This window comes from Macaca mulatta, chromosome 4 (assembly GCF_049350105.2).
Source record: "Macaca mulatta isolate MMU2019108-1 chromosome 4, T2T-MMU8v2.0, whole genome shotgun sequence".
Lineage (NCBI taxonomy): Eukaryota > Metazoa > Chordata > Mammalia > Primates > Cercopithecidae > Macaca > Macaca mulatta.
In genome coordinates, this window is record NC_133409.1 from 73,635,233 (window position 1) to 73,651,068 (window position 15,836).

Consider the following 15,836-nt stretch of genomic DNA (forward strand, 5'->3'; position numbering starts at 1 on the left):
TATAACCAGATTGATTATCATTTATTTCTGGGATGTATATAGGATTTTCTTACTTAGGGAATCTCTTAATGATCTTACTGTTGTGTCTGTTTTTTAACAGGGTTGGGTACATAGTGGGAACAAGAGTTGCCTTCAACTCTAGGTGACGCTTTATTATTAATAACTAGTTGCCAGACTCTACTCTGAGAAACAGATTTCTTAATGACTCTCCAGCTTTCAGGAAATACGTGCTCAGATGGTAATTCTGAATAATAGCAAAAGCTGCTGCTATTTTCAGTACTCATCCTTTTACTGAGTTTAAAGAGTTGATTGAACAAGGTTGAGAAGTTTAGTGAAAAATGTGTCAGCTTGTGATGAGTTCTTTATCTGGTTGTCACAGATCCCTTTATTTTGTTTAAAATTCCCTGACTTTCCAGAAGTAAGACAAACTTATTAAGAACTGTGTTATATAAGGTACACAAAAAAACTTCAAAAAAATTAACTTATTAATAGTATGTATTTTTTTCAAAGAGAGTGTGGAATGATTAATTTTACTGACTAAAAACTTTTAGGTGGTCACTCTTACAGAAAAAACCCAGCACCTGTTTTGTAATATACTTTTTTTTCTCTCCAGCTTCAACAATTAATACAAACCTTACAGATACAACAACAGAAGCCCCAGCCTTCCATTCTGCAGGCCCTAGATGCTGGTCTTGTTGTTCAGTTGCAAGCTCTTACGGCACAACTTACAGCTGCAGCTGCGGCTGCCAACACTCTTACTCCCTTAGAACAGGGAGTCTCCTTTAACAAGGTAGAAATTAAAATATCAGATCAAGTCTATATGAATTATTAAATATATACTAGCATATGAATTTTAATTCTATAAGTAAATTTTATTATAGACTTTTAATATCCCCTGTACACTGTGTAAGACAGTCTGAATTTCACAAAAGGTTCAAACTTCTGAAAAAATTAAGTAATTAAAAAAATTTTTCTTAGGCCAGGCACAGTGGCTCACACCTGTAATCCCAGCCCTTTGGGAGGGCAAGGCAGGCGGATCATTTAAGGCCAGGAGTTTGAGACCAGCCTGGCAAACATGGTGAAACCCAAATTAGCCAGGTGGTGCATGCCTATAATCCCAGCTATTGGGGAGGCTGAGGCAGGAGAATTGCTTGAACCTGGGAGGTAGAGGTTGCAGTGAGCCGAGATTGAGCCAGTATGCTCCAGCTTGGGTGACAGAGCAAGACTCTTGCCTTAAAAAAAACAAAAAAAAATTGTTGTTTTTTTTTTTTTCTTGAAACATTTAAAATATTTTCATTTGACTAAAAATAACTAGTCAGTAAAATCTGGTATTCACCATTGAGGCAAGTGATTATTTTCTGAACTTGTTTGATTTCTTTCATGGATGCCACATTTTACTATAATGCTCTGTGTTCTGTAATTTGGACCTGCAAAAATTAAAGTTCTGTAATCAATATGTAAAATGTTTAAAGGAAAACTTCTCTACAGTTAGTCGCTAGACTATAACTATAATAAATAGATGCCTAAATGTAAAAGATAGTGTTTCTAAAACTTAAAATCTTTCATGTATAATTTAGCGTGTGATATTCTTAGTATGCTTATTAATTATGGGAGTATCATACTGCTTGGAAGTGGTGTTCATATTTTTAAAATTGGTACTTTTATTTTTATAGGAAAGTAAATACTGATTTATTGGATTATTACTTAGACGTTTATGGCCAGCAGCTTCCAAGTCTAATTTAGTCTAACACTAAATAGCTAGACTACATAAAAAGCCTTTAAATTGAGCATTCAGAAGAATAACAGCATTCTAAGATGAAAACCATACTAGGAATAGATCCATTGATTATGGCCCTAGATGTTTTATCAAGCTTATTACTGTGGGAAAACCACCTAATTGTGTTAATCCTTAGTCTTCTGTAAAATTTGAGTATTAGTGTTTATCCTGCCTCTATCATAATTTGTTTTGTTACATAAGATAATGCATATCAAAATGCTTTAAAGAAAAGATCTCAAAACAGTTTATAATAGTATAGAGTGATACAAAACTTGTATTTACATATTAAATGATAGAGATAATGGAATGCCATTGACATTTAAAATAGCATTTATAACATATTTGTGTGAAGCACTTTTTAATACGCCCGTTTCTCCTTCTTTCCCCAGAAGTTGATGGATAGGTTTGATTTTGGGGAAGATTCTGAGCATAGTGAAGAACCCAAAAAAGAAATTCCAACTTCACAACTGTAAGAATTTTTTTCTTTATAGCCATAGGTTTTATATTGGGTGGGATGTTGCCATCTGAATTACTAAGTGTACTTAGTAAGTTGGGGGTTATTATCTCAAGCTGTTGAACCTCTAACATTATACAATGGGGGTAGAGATATGTCTTGTTGTCTCTTTGTATTATTTTGAGTCTTTTCTCAGATCTTTGCAAATAGACTGTATCAAAGTTCCCTATAAGAACATTGATACACATTGGTAAATCTGGTTGTAGTATTTTCTGTATTAGGCTTTAAGTTATTTAACTTAATTGTAAGAGTGGTTGGAATACTAGGAATGAAGCTTGCTTCTAGTGCCAAAGGCGACTTCTAGAAAGCATATGAAATTGTGGGAACACATCAACCTAATCGGAATTAAGGATTGGAGTTATAAGGATTTTTTTTTTTTTTTTGGTAAAGAAATGTGTTGTATGTTTTTATTAAATCAGTTACTTTTTTTCCCTAAACAATTCTGCAGTGCCCAAAGTTCTGTGAGGGTATGTGAATGGACTAGTAGCGGGGAGATGTTGGAGGGGGCAGTGGTAGAAGTTGGGAGAATGGAGGAAGGATGAATGGTGAAAGTCTGTGGGTCTGTTGTTTTAAACAGAAGTTCTTAGTTGTATATATTGGGGTAATATACAAAAACATACAATTTTAAAATATGTTAAATACAAATGTATCATTTTAGTAAAATGATTCCCCTTGACAAAATTTAAAAACTAGATTTTAGATTATGAATTGCAAAGTTGGAAGCAGCATTTGAAATCATGTTGATCAGTGTCCTAAACAATGTAAGAATCTCCTTTAACAGTCCTGGTGGTACAGTTTATTATCCACTATTTTAATGCTTTCTGTGATGAGAAGTTAACTAATTGTTATTGTGTATTCTTTTGTCGAACTGAATCCTGTTTCCTTTATTTTCTGTTAATACACACTGACCCACGTTTTGCTCTCTGAAGCAAGGAAACAAATTTACTCCGCTATCTTTAGAGATGTAGCTTTTCATTATTTGAAGATAGGTATCATTCTTCCCCTTAGGTTTATTTGCTCCAGATGAAGTACACTTTTTTCCAACTGTTTCAAGACTTCTCACCATCCTGTTTGGCTCTTTTGGGATGCCCTCTTTATTGTTAATGTCTTACCTTGTGGCACCCAGAATCCCAGGTGTATACCAGGTGTGAATTTCTGAGAATATAGTTAAACTATTATTTTTTCTTATTTAAACAGTGTCTACCTCTGTTAACATACCTAATAATGTATATGGTTTTCTAAAGGAAGAATATTAGTTTTATAAATTTTATGGTCAATTACAATGGTAGATTTCACACATACTGATTGATAGACTATTTTTCTATCTCATAGTAAGAGAAGGAGTTAAAGTAACAATGTTTAAATATTTAAACTTTATGTAAATATTTTATTGAGGTTTTCTTAATATGCTCTAATGAAAAAGCAGTAATTTACATGTATTTAATAGCATGAGATGGTAATATCAGATCTTCAGCAGAGCATCTCTGACACATTATCCATCTATTGATATACAATTGAAGAATGTATTTTTCTTTTAATGTATTAATGTTCTCAAGTATTGTACTTTTAGTATTAAAATTGCAAAAGAAAAATGCAGTAGAATATGTTTTATTGAATTGACTTTTTTGTTTTCTTTGAATACTCTGTTATTTTCATAGTATCTTGAGTGGGTTTCAAAATATGTTTCTACCTGTTTTTCCTTTTAGTTCTCACGTTTCAGAATCTGTGAACAATTCCATTTTTCATCAGATAGCAGAACAACTACAACAGCAAAACCTAGAACATCTCAGACAGCAGCTCTTGGAGCAGCAACAGCCTCAAAAGGTTTATAACCCCATCTTGTGGTCTTTAGAGTTATTACTATTTATATTCTATAAATTGGCATTTTTGTTGGTTGGCTTTTTTTTTTTTAATTGGTCTTAATAGAGTATTTTCTCAGCTATTTAGCTTTTACCAGCTACTTTTATTTCTTTCTAAAGTTTGTTATGGTGATATTTTTTCAACTATTGTTAGTAAGATCTATTTTTTTCAGGACCTTTATGGTTTTTTCTATAATCAAATTATGTTCTGGTAACTTATGAATCTACATTGTAGAAGTTAATTTCAGTATACTGGAAGTAGAGAATAGGATGGAGGGGGTTTCAGAATTACCACTTAAAACTTAACGTGTTTTTCTCTCTGTTCCCTATCAAGCAAGTTGATGGTTATGTTCTTGGTGACAATGATGATGGCCATGTAGATTATTTTTAATTTTTAAAACGTAATTGCTGTTAGCATGTAGCAGGAGCTTTATTAGGTATGTGGTAGGCTTGGATACGTTTAACCCTCAGGAGATGGGCATTATGACTCCCATTTTATTCCAGAGGAAGTTGATTGTATTCCAGAGGAAGTTGAAGCTGGGTGAGATTAAACATCTCATGCAGCAGTTTACAGCTAATGTTATATATTATCTGACTTAAAACGTGCTGTTATTTTATGCATAGCTAAGAATTTTAAGACATCAATAACTAAATGTAACATCCTTTTGAGTTGTAAGGATCCTTTAAGTTTATCTTACAAATTTGATAATCATTGACAAAATGTTGTACTTTAGAATTGATAAAATATGTTAAGTTGTAGAACCAGTATTAAATTTATTACAAATCCTTTTTCTGCTGTACGTGAGAAATAGTTACGCGTGTAAACTGTTCAGAATAAAAGTATTAGGAAACCCCCTCTCCCTCCCCAGCATACTTCTTCCTAATATTAAAAAAGTTTTGGCATTAATGAGTTTAACAAAAATATCACAAAATTTTTTTAAGTGTATGTCACTTGTTAGGCAAGTGTTACATACAAAGATGAACAGAAATGAGGTTGTGGCATCAGGTAACCTCTTCTCTAATGGAGCACATACATCTGTGTGAACACCTGGCAGAATTCTTTATTTTTGTCATAGGGGGACCAAGTGAAGGATTCTGGGAGCATGGAGGAGGGAACAGTTATTTTAGATGGAGAAGATAGCAAACTTGAGACATTGGGGTCTGAACTTGACCTTTTAATGCAAACAGTAATATAAAATGGATGTTAATGATATTTGCTGTGTTGGGACTCATGCCTCGAATTACGAGAATGGAATTTCATACCTTTTTTTGAGGAAACAATTCTGATATAAGTGGCCAGAGTAGGGGCAGTATTTTATGTCAAGCAAATATATCTGCCTGAGAACCCAGAAGTTGAAGATAGAACACAATTAAGAACATTTAGCTGTTGTTTAAAGAAAAAGCAAAGTTGTAACTCAAAACAAACAGGTCATCAGTGATATAATAATACAAAAATCACAGAACTGTTAAGAGAGGCAGGGGATAGTCGTGATGGAAGAATTTATCCAAACAACAGATTTGTTGAGCTATAAATGTAACAGTTTTTGAATTGCTTTAGTCATAGTTTTATTTTAGAAGGTTTAGCAGAAGTACTGAAATCATGGTAGTACTTTTCTTTTTTTTTTTAATGGTCTCTCTGTTAGTAGAATCAAGTATCTTGATTAGCTTGTAATTAACACCGTGTTATTGAGGTAAAAATAAACTTGAGAGAGAGCAAGTCTGTCTTAAGAATCTCACCTACCGAAAGAGAACTCTGGGCTTAATTACTTTATATGTTGTTCCAAAATTTCACAGCTTGCAGTAATAAGATGCCTTTGAAAGGAATAGAAGTTCTGAAAAACCTCATTGTTCAAAAATGAATCTAATGAAGAAAAGAGAGTGGTAACAAGAAAACTATAACTGTTTTCTTAAGGTAGATAGTATAAAACCTATGACAGATTTAGAATGCAGATCTCGGCTCACTGCTACCTCCGCCTCCCAGGTTCAAGCAGTTCTCTGCCTCAGCCTTCCGAGTAGCTGGCATTACAGGCACCCACCGCCATGCCCTGCTAATTTTTCTGTACTTTTAGTGGAGACGGGTTTCACCATCTTGGCTAGGCTGGTCTTGAACTCCTGACCTCGTGATCCACCCACCTCAGCCTCCCAAAGTACTGGGATTACTGGTGTGAGCCACCATGCCCAGCCTGTTTTTTCTTTATAGCATTTTTTATTAATGCCAATTATCAGTGAAAATCTAGATTCATTTAACTGACTGCCATTATATATTTTTCATGCTATAATTTCTTTATTAGTCCTCTGTAGTTTATATTTTCACAATTAAAAATTTATTTGATTTTACCATTTTAATATTTTAGTCCCTTTTATGGAGCTCTTCCCTGCTTTTACATAAACTTGAGTTTATACAAATGTTTAATTTTGGATTGATTACTTTATAAATGATTTAACATGGAATTTCTTGTATGTATGGCGCTTCTTTTTAAACATGTAATTGTGATATTTGCTGTGTTTACATTTTCTTTCATAACAAAAAGTATCTCCCAATCTTTGTGTGTTTGTGTATGTTCTCAATAGGCCACTCCTCAGGATAGTCAGGAAGGAACATTTGGGTCAGAGCATTCAGCGTCACCATCACAAGGGAGTAGTCAGCAGCATTTTCTTGAACCTGAAGTCAATTTGGATGATTCCATAGATATTCAGCAGCAGGTAAAAGTAAATGCTTTTCTGGGTCATAAATTTCTAAAAGTAGCTAAAGAAATCATATAAAATATTTTATACTAGCAGTGCCCTGAATATATTTTTCCCATGCTTAAGCTCCACTTTGTAATTGTTTCACTTATTAGTCCAAGCTTGTCTAAGGCCTAAGCGTGGCCACTAGGCCAAGCACGTGGCCCAGAACTGCTTCGAATGCAGCCCAACACAAATTAAACTTTCTTAAAACATGCGAGATTTTGTTTGTTTGTTTGTTTTTTAAAGCTCGTGAGCTGTCATTAGTGTTAGTATATTTTACATGTGGCCAGAGACATTTCTTCTTCTAATGGGGCCCAGGGAAACCAAAAGATTGGACACCCCTGTATTAGGCATTAATGCTTCTATTGTGAATATTTTTAAAAACAGAATTGTCAGTGTATAACTCTGTCTCAACCAGCCTTTCTGTTTGTTTGCTGTTCTTTTGACTTTCAAGGATATGGATATAGATGAAGGGCAAGATGGAGTGGAAGAGGAGGTCTTTGAACAAGAAGCTAAGAAAGTAGCAGTTCGCTCAAGATCAAGAACACATTCACGATCTCGTTCAAGGTTCTACAATGATATTTAATAATAGCTCTGTGTGAACTTTAAAATGTTGGTTTTATTTCTTTGCATCAGGATGAAAGGAAATGTTTTCCTTGGGATGACGTATTTTTTCACAGTCTCTCAGAAAAAAAGTTATTCCAAAGACAAGATAATCTTTGTTCTGTTTTAATTGGTATATCTGGCCATTTATTTCAGTAATTTACATAAGATTGGCAGCCATATCATGAGACTGGGATTTTGAGCTATATTTTATTTTAGTTAATATTATGATGACACCCAACTGAGAATATTGTTGCCCCTGAACAACAGTTAAATCAGGCCATATTTCCTGGATTCCATTTCATCTCACAATGATACCCAAAATGGTTATAAAAATAAAACTACAAAATTTATTTTTATAAACATTATAATACCAAACCATTATAAAACATAGTTTTCTTCATGAGTTTAACTTAAAGGCATCAGTCTTTAATGTTTTTGTATCCTATTTTTTTGCATCTGAATGCCCCTGAAAATCTGAACAGTAAATGCTGGGAGAGGGGCAGTACGTTTGATGAGTTTTTCACTCATTTCTTGTTCTTGTCACAAAGTTCTTTATATTTATCTACTGCAAATGAGAGCCTGTCAGTTCAACTTTCTCTAGACCGACCTCGTATCACTAAATTATTTTCCTGAAGCAGTAACAATCTTAATGCTGAAGATATCTTTGTCATTAGCAGCATCTTACTAAGCATTTTGAAGAGAGCCCAATGGCATGTGGTTGACAGGCAAAAAAGAAAGTGTTTCAGTGTCACCTTCTACAAGCACCATAAAATTTTATAGGTTGGAAACTACTAAGCAGAATTATGTAGTGGCCTAATGCTCTGTCACTTAAATGGTCTTTCAGTTTTCTTTGGTCTTTCATTCGTGTTCTGTTTGAAAAATTGAGTTGCAGTACACTAAGAGAAAGTAAGGCCCTTTCTAAAATCTTTTTTCTTCTTCATTGTGAATAGTCACCCATAGTCAGAATCACTGCCAACTAATATGGATCTAAGCAGTACACGGATTTAAGTAAAATGCATTTTTGAGACTTGATTGTACTTCAGAATATTTTAAGATATTGTCACTAAATATAAGACAACTTTTTTGTTGTTGTTTGTTGGGTTTTTTTCCCTCACTTAGAAGTGAGAGATTTGATAGAAAGAAAACATTGTCATTAGAAGTAAAATAAAAATTTTTTGTAGATCACCAAGAAAACGAAGGTCTAGGTCACGGTCTGGCTCTAGAAAGCGTAAACACAGAAAGCGATCACGCTCCCGCTCAAGAGAAAGAAAGAGGAAATCATCACGGTCGTATTCAAGTGAAAGGAGAGCCAGAGAAAGGGAAAAAGAACGACAGAAAAAGGGATTACCTCCAATTAGATCTAAAACACTGAGTGGTAAGTAACATATGTCTACAACGCTTTGGTTTCAATTAATACTTTAAAAATAGTTATCTGCTACAAAGTCTCTCAGCCAAATTTTATTTTCAGATTAAGAAGTTTAAAAGTGGTTTGGTAAATGAGTAATTTTGTCTCTGGCTTTTGTAACATGGTAGAGAAGAGAAGAAAAAGGAAGAACAGATTGCATTCAAATACCAAGGTCATTGAGGGTTGATTGTTTTTCAAATGCAAGTTAGAAAATACATAACTAATGATACAAAAAGCAGACTAGGCTGGTATCTGTAGCATGGACACAGTGGCTTCTGTCTATAGTATTCTAACCAATTATGGCCACCAGGTCTGTAGGAGTAATTATTAAAGGAAGCATATACTTAGCTATATCTAATTTTTAAAGTAATTATAACATTATAGGTTAGCAGTACAGGATAATTCCTACTGTACAAACTTGGCACGGTTATGTGTTAGTCATTTACGTATGGTTAGAACAGATTTGGTAGTGGTGGGGTTTGGTTTTGGATTAGGCGTGGGGAGGTTTCACTTGGTAGGAGTGTTAAGCACAGCAAAATAAGTTTTAATTAGTGCCAAATTCTGCCTAGGGTGTTCTTGGTGGGTTATGACTTTTAAGATGAACTAAGAGTTTACATACAGGCAAAGAAGTACATAAAAATCAAGCAAATTGTCATTCTTTCCGAAGAGCTAAACATCGTTTGTGTTATCTAATTTCTGAAGACTTCCATGTAAATTCCCTCTGAGGGAGTTAGAAAAATAATTGGTATAATTTATGCTACTAGAGCATCTTGGAAACCCAGACCTGTAATAAAAGGCAATAGCCATCTTCTTACTAAGTTTTGGCAGTTTTATAGGCCTTGGCTATCTTGCCTGAATTTTATCTGGTTGTGAGAGCTAGTGTCAACCTGATAATGATTATTCTTGCTCTAGAAGTTTGTTTATCCCTTAGGGTGAGGGTATATATCCAAACATTTTAGTGCTGGCTGATAAAAGAAATAATATCAAAGGTCTGACCATAAAAATCTCTACTGTGCTTTCTTGTATGATTACCATTAAGACGTTCAGAATCATCTATTTATTTGCCAATATTAGCGTAAGGATTTTATGTGGAGTCTCTCTCATTTAGTTTTTCACTTAATTTGTCATGTTCTTGATGTCACTGTTTACATAGTTTTGTTTTTTTTTTTAAACCATTTATTTAACTTTCTATTTTATTTTCCTTTAAGTTCTGGGATACATGTGCTGAACGTGCAGGTTTGTTACATAGGTACACAGGTGCCATGGTGGTTTGCTGCACCCATCAACCCGTCATCTAAGTTTTTTCTTTTTTTATAAATTATACTTTAAGTTCTAGGGTACTTGTGTACAACATGCAGGTTTGTTACATAGGTATACATGTACCATGTTGGTTTGCTGCACCCATCAACCTGTCATCTACATTAGGTATTTCTCCTAATGCTATCCCTCCCCTAGCCCCCACCCCCCAACAGACCCCAGTGTGTGATGTTCCCCACCCTGTGTCCAAGTGTTCTCATTGTTCAGTTCCCACCTATGAGTGAGAACATGCAGTGTTTGGTTTTCTGTCCTTTTGATAGTTTGCTAAGAATGATGGTTTCCAGCTTCATCCATGTCGCTGCGAAGGACATGAACTCATCCTTTTTTATGGCTGCATAGTATTCCATAGTGTATATGTGCCACATTTTCTTAATCCAGTCTATCATTGGTGGACATTTGGGTTAGTTCAAGTCTTTGCTGTTGTGAATAGTGTTTCAATAAACATACGTATGCTGTTTACATAGTTTTTAACTGTGGAATTTATTCTTTATTTCTGCTTTATTTTCATGGGTACAACAAACAGCAAGAAAGAAAATAAAAAGCACATGAATAAAAAGCGCATAACCAAATTCAGGCATGCCTCGTTTTATTGCAGTTCACTCCATTGTGCTTTGAAGAGACTGCTTTTTTTTTTTTTTTTTTTTTTTTTTTTTTTTTTTTTTTAAATAGATTGAAGGGTTGTGACCACCCTGTGTTGAGTACATCTACTGGCACTATTTTTCCAATAGCAGGTGCCCACTTTGTCTCTATGTCAGCATTAGTTTTTTTTGTTTGTTTGTTTGTTTGAAGTGATAAAGTATTTTAAAATTAGGGTATATACATTGTTTTTTTAAGATAAAATGCTATTGAACACTTAATAGGTTATAGTGTAGTATAAACATAACTTTTATATGTACTGGGAAGAACAATTTATGTGACTCACCTTATTGCGATATCTGCTTTTATTGTGGTGGTCCAGAACCAAAGTTGCAGTAGCTCCAAGGTATGCCTGAACAGTGAAAAATAATCTGATTGTTTAACTCATAACTCTCCTTATTCAAAAGCAGTATCAATTTGCTGTGGTTTGTATTCTTTCTTAACACATTTTAAAGATATGGTAGTGTTTTATACTATTTATTGATCCTTAGCATGGATTTTAGAATGCATGGTTTTTTTTCTTGAATAGTCTAGGGGATATAAAGCACCAATGAATAACAACATTCCAGGAATCAAGTGTCCCTTCTGCATGGGATAGCAAGAATCATTAGTGCTTTCTGGGGAAAAATATGGAGTTCCCTATGGGAAAAATGTGTAGAGAGATAATATTGAAAGAGATAGGAAATATGGAACAGAGTTCAGGGAGATTAAGGCAGCTGGAATATGCAGAAACAGTAATAAAGAGAAAAAAGGGAATGCCAGGTGCAGCAGCTCACACCTATAATCCAAGCTACTTTGGGAGGCACAGGCCAGCAGATTGCTTGAGGCCAGGAGATTAAGACCAGCCTGAGCAACAAAGTGAGATCCCATCTCTACCCAAAAAAAAAAAAAAAAAAAAATTAGTTGGGCAAGGTGGTTCACACCTGTAGTCCCAGCTACTCAAGCAAGAGGTGGGAGGATCACTTGTGCCTAGGAGGTCGAGAAGCTACAGTGGGATATGATTGTGTCACTGCACTCCAGCCTGAGGAACAGAGCAAGACCCTGTCTCAAAACAAAACAAAACAAACAAAAAAGCTAAAAGAATCCTTAAGGCTGAGTACAGTGGCTCAAACCTACAATCACAGCACTTTGGAAGGCCAAGGCAGGAGGATTGCTTGAGGCCAGGAATTTGAGACCAGCCTGGGAAATAGCAAGACCATGTCTGTACTAAAAATAAAAACTTAGCCAAGCATGGTGATGTGTGCCTATAGTTTCAGCTTCTGTGGAGGCTGAGACAGGGAGGATGCCGTAAAGCCAGGAGTTGGAGGCTGCAGTGAGCTATAATTGGGACATTGCACTCCAACCTCAGCCTGGGTGACACAGCAAGACCTTGTCTCCAAAAATAAAGGGGCGGGGGAATTTATTCCATGATAGAGCTCCAGACTTCTGTTAAGGGTTTGTGGTAGATTGAATAATGGCCCCCTAAAAGGTATCTACATTTAAATCATTGGGACTTTTAAATATGTTGCATTGTATGGTAAAAGGGACTTTTCAGACCCTTTTAAATTAGGTATCATGAGGTGGGGAGATGAACCTGGATTATCCAGAAGACCCAGTTTAATTACACAGGTGTATAAGGGGGAAGCCAAGTATGTTGAAGAGAAAAGGTGATGTGATAATGAAAGGAGAGAGAATTTGGGAAATGTTGTGGAGGTGGTTTTGAAGACAGAGGATGGGACCATGAGCCAAGGAAGGCAGGCAACTTGTAGAACGTAGCAGAGGTAAGGAAACAGATTCTCCCCTAGAGCCCCGCAGAGGGAATGCAGCCCATTGTAGATATTCAGAACTATAAGATAATATATTTGTTTTATTCTAAGTTCATGTTATTTTGTTATAGCAGCAATAAAAAAACTGTTACAAAGCTAGACATGGTGGCTTGCCTCTAATTCCAGCACTTTGAAATCACTTGAGACCAAGAGTTTGAGACCAGCCTGGTCAACATGGTGAAATTGTATCTCTGCTAAAGATACAACAAAAATTAGCTGAGTGTGATGACGCATACCTGTAGTCCCAGTTACTCGGGAGGCTGAGGATGGAGGATCACTTGAGCCCGGGAGGTGGAGGTTGCAGAGAGCCGAGATCACATCACTGCACTCCAGTCTGGGCAACAGAGTGAGACCTTGTCTCAGGAAAAAAAAAAAAACAACTAAAAACTTGATGCAGAGCTCCTTGAGACTTTAGTGGAAGATTAAATTGAATATACATAGGATAAGACTTACAGGAGATAAACAGCTTGCAGGGAAAGAACAATGACCAGGGACCCTGTGTTCACTAAGTGATTCCTAAAGCTTACAGAGGTCTAGAAGATGTTAGAGTTCTGACTAGCCACAGTGGAGAGACCTGGTTGAAAAGTGTAGGGCACTGAGTAGTGATCTTGCTAAGGAACTAAATTAGCCATAGGGTAAAACCTGCCTTAAACCTGTCTTATTATAGATAAAAGGTAGCCAGAAATGTGGACATTGACATAAATCCAAATACAATGTATGAAAATTCTGCAAAGGTATCAGCTATAAATATTTTTTAAATAAATGTCTTCTGTAAAAGGAGGCGTTCATGGAGGCATGAACAGTACAGCTGAAAGTAGGCAAGATGTCTCATGTTTAATATTTGTTAAGGGGATGTGGCTTTCAACAGTTAAGTATCTTTAAGTCTTTCAAGGGGTTAAGGGATGGTTCTGATTTGGCCATTTTTCCTTTGTATCTTTACACAAAGGATTGTTTCCTTAAGGATAAGATGCTGTTTTCAGATTTATCTCTTGATAAGAGAGACACATTCACTTAGTCCTTCCAGCACAGAAAGACACTTAAAAGGTTCACAGGCGGGCGCAGTGGCTCACGCCTGTAATCCCAGCACTTTGGGAGGCCAAGGCCGGCGGATCATGAGGTCAGGAGATCGAGACCATCCTGGCTAACATGGTGAAACCCTGTCTTTACTAAAAATACAAAAAATCAGCCGGGCGTGGTGGCAGGCGCCTATAGTCCCAGCTACTCGGGAGGCCAAGGCAGGAGAATAGTGTGAACATGGGAGCCAGAGCTGGCAGTGAGCCAAGATCGAACCACTGCACTCCAGCCTGGGTGACAGAGTGAGACTCTGAGACTCCATCTCAAAAAAAGAAAAGGAAAGGTTCACAAATGGGATTACGGTGAGAAGTAGTTTTGAAACTTTGTTACACATTAGAATCACCTAGGGAATTTTACAACTCTCAGTTCCCCGTCTTTGATACTGCATGCCACTCATCCTTTTAGAGTGGGACCCTGGCATCCACAGATGATTCAAGTGTGCAGGCAAGCTTGAAAACAGGTGACATGCAAGTGGTTGAGTTGGCAGAGATGTGAATTAATACTTGTGATTTTAGTTGATTTTAAACATAACAGATGCAAGTGTTCATTGACAATTATTTAAAAATATATTCTCTTAAATTTAATTATTATGTTTATTACTGCTTTTTCCTCAGCTACTTTTAAAAGAAGTAACTGTGTCTATATGATTTAGGTCATTTGTCTCTTATGTCTTGACAGTATGTAGTACTACTCTCTGGGTTGGGCAAGTGGACAAGAAGGCAACACAGCAAGACTTAACCAACCTGTTTGAAGAGTTTGGACAAATTGAATCCATTAATGCAAGTATTAGTTCTTAATAATTTAAGGTTTAAAAAAAGGAGGTTTTTATTAATACAAAGAGTCACTTCTGTTCGTAATTAGCCCAGTAATGTCTGCCTTAAATAATACACATATTTAAAAGGATTGCTTTACTTTGATAATGTCTGGTTACTTTGATAATGTCTGTGTTTATTTTGGTGCTGTTTCTCTCCTTAATTATTTTTATTTTTTAGTGGAATTCTAACAAAATATTCTTGAGTTTTATAACAGTGTAGCATGCTTGGTTCCTAACATCATCAAATGTTTGAGTTAGCAGGAACCCTATGTGTGGTCTAGTTTAATTCCTTTTTTTAAAAAATGCGTCTAAGGAAATGGAGAGTTCCACAGAATTGTTGTCACTTGCACATGATTACATAAGCAGTCGTGGAGACACAGCTGGGCTTGGGATCCCAGTTTCTTTTGCGTTTTTCTTCTCACTGTCTTGTGCTCTTTTACTCTCTTTTTTATCAAACAGAGCAAATGTCAGGTAAGAAAATTAGTATGGCCAGCGAATTGCTAGTAAGTTGAGCATAACTCTTTCACTCTGGATTCTTGCACTAGTTTTGCACCACTCAGTCTCCTCCTTTGAGTCTGTTTTATTCTTCATGAGGCCTGATGCTTTTCCCTGAAGGTCAGACATCTTGGTTTGCTATTTTAATTGTTCTTTTATTTAAAAATTATGTGCTCTCTGTCTTCCTTCCTCCTGCTGTGTGATGAAATGTTTTGTAGTCATTTGTTTGGGGAGACATTTATCCATCCATTCATCTATCCATACTGGTAAGCAGGAAGTATGAGGAGACCGAATTCATCAGGCTTCTGATTTCATTCCCTGTGGTTACAGTTTTATGTCTGTGGGATCTTTTTATCATTATTTATGAGAAAATTGCCCAGTTTTCCTTTCTAGTCTTATTTCCCAGTCTTCCTTAAATGGCCAAACTTGACTTTTCTGTAATAGTAACAGAATTCTTTATTTGAGTTGAGTTGAACCATTTTGCATCTTACTTTTGACTGTGTATGATCTCTTTGGAGCCTCGTTAAGAAGCTGGTTAAGTAATTCAAATATGATTATTTTCTAATGAAGAAACTACGTGATTTGCTTAAGTTACACAGGTGATAAAAAGGTGATTGGTTAAGGATTTCAACTTGGGTACTTCAGATTTCTGTCTATATACCAACAAGAGTGCTGTCGACTTCTCTTACTCTTTTGTCTTTTTAGATTTTACCTGTTAAAACATCACTATCTTTCAGAGTCTGTAATCATAGACTTTCTCTGAAGTTTCTTTCTGGTTTACCCCTACCCTTAAACTACTGATTCTCA

The 15,836-nt window shown here is 35.7% G+C and overlaps 1 protein-coding gene across 20 annotated transcripts in view; it reads left to right on the top strand.

Annotated features, from left to right (window-relative positions):
• SCAF8 (SR-related CTD associated factor 8) overlaps positions 1–15,836 on the top strand; it is a 227,423-nt gene that overhangs the window by 68,210 nt on the left and 143,377 nt on the right. For 16 of the 20 annotated variants that reach the window (XR_013416254.1, XR_013416258.1, XR_013416255.1 and 13 more), the window contains 7 exons: positions 614–790; positions 2,167–2,246; positions 3,998–4,115; positions 6,722–6,853; positions 7,332–7,444; positions 8,665–8,858; positions 14,399–14,499. Coding sequence is in view for 10 of the 20 variants with exons in the window: in XM_015137097.3 (XP_014992583.2) it covers positions 614–790; positions 2,167–2,246; positions 3,998–4,115; positions 6,722–6,853; positions 7,332–7,444; positions 8,665–8,858; positions 14,399–14,499 (915 nt within the window). In the remaining 10 variants the exon portion in view is untranslated. The remainder of the gene's footprint in view (positions 1–613; positions 791–2,166; positions 2,247–3,997; positions 4,116–6,721; positions 6,854–7,331; positions 7,445–8,664; positions 8,859–14,398; positions 14,500–15,836) is intronic. The other 4 variants (XM_077999580.1, XM_077999583.1, XM_015137098.3 and 1 more) reach the window with 1 other exon arrangement.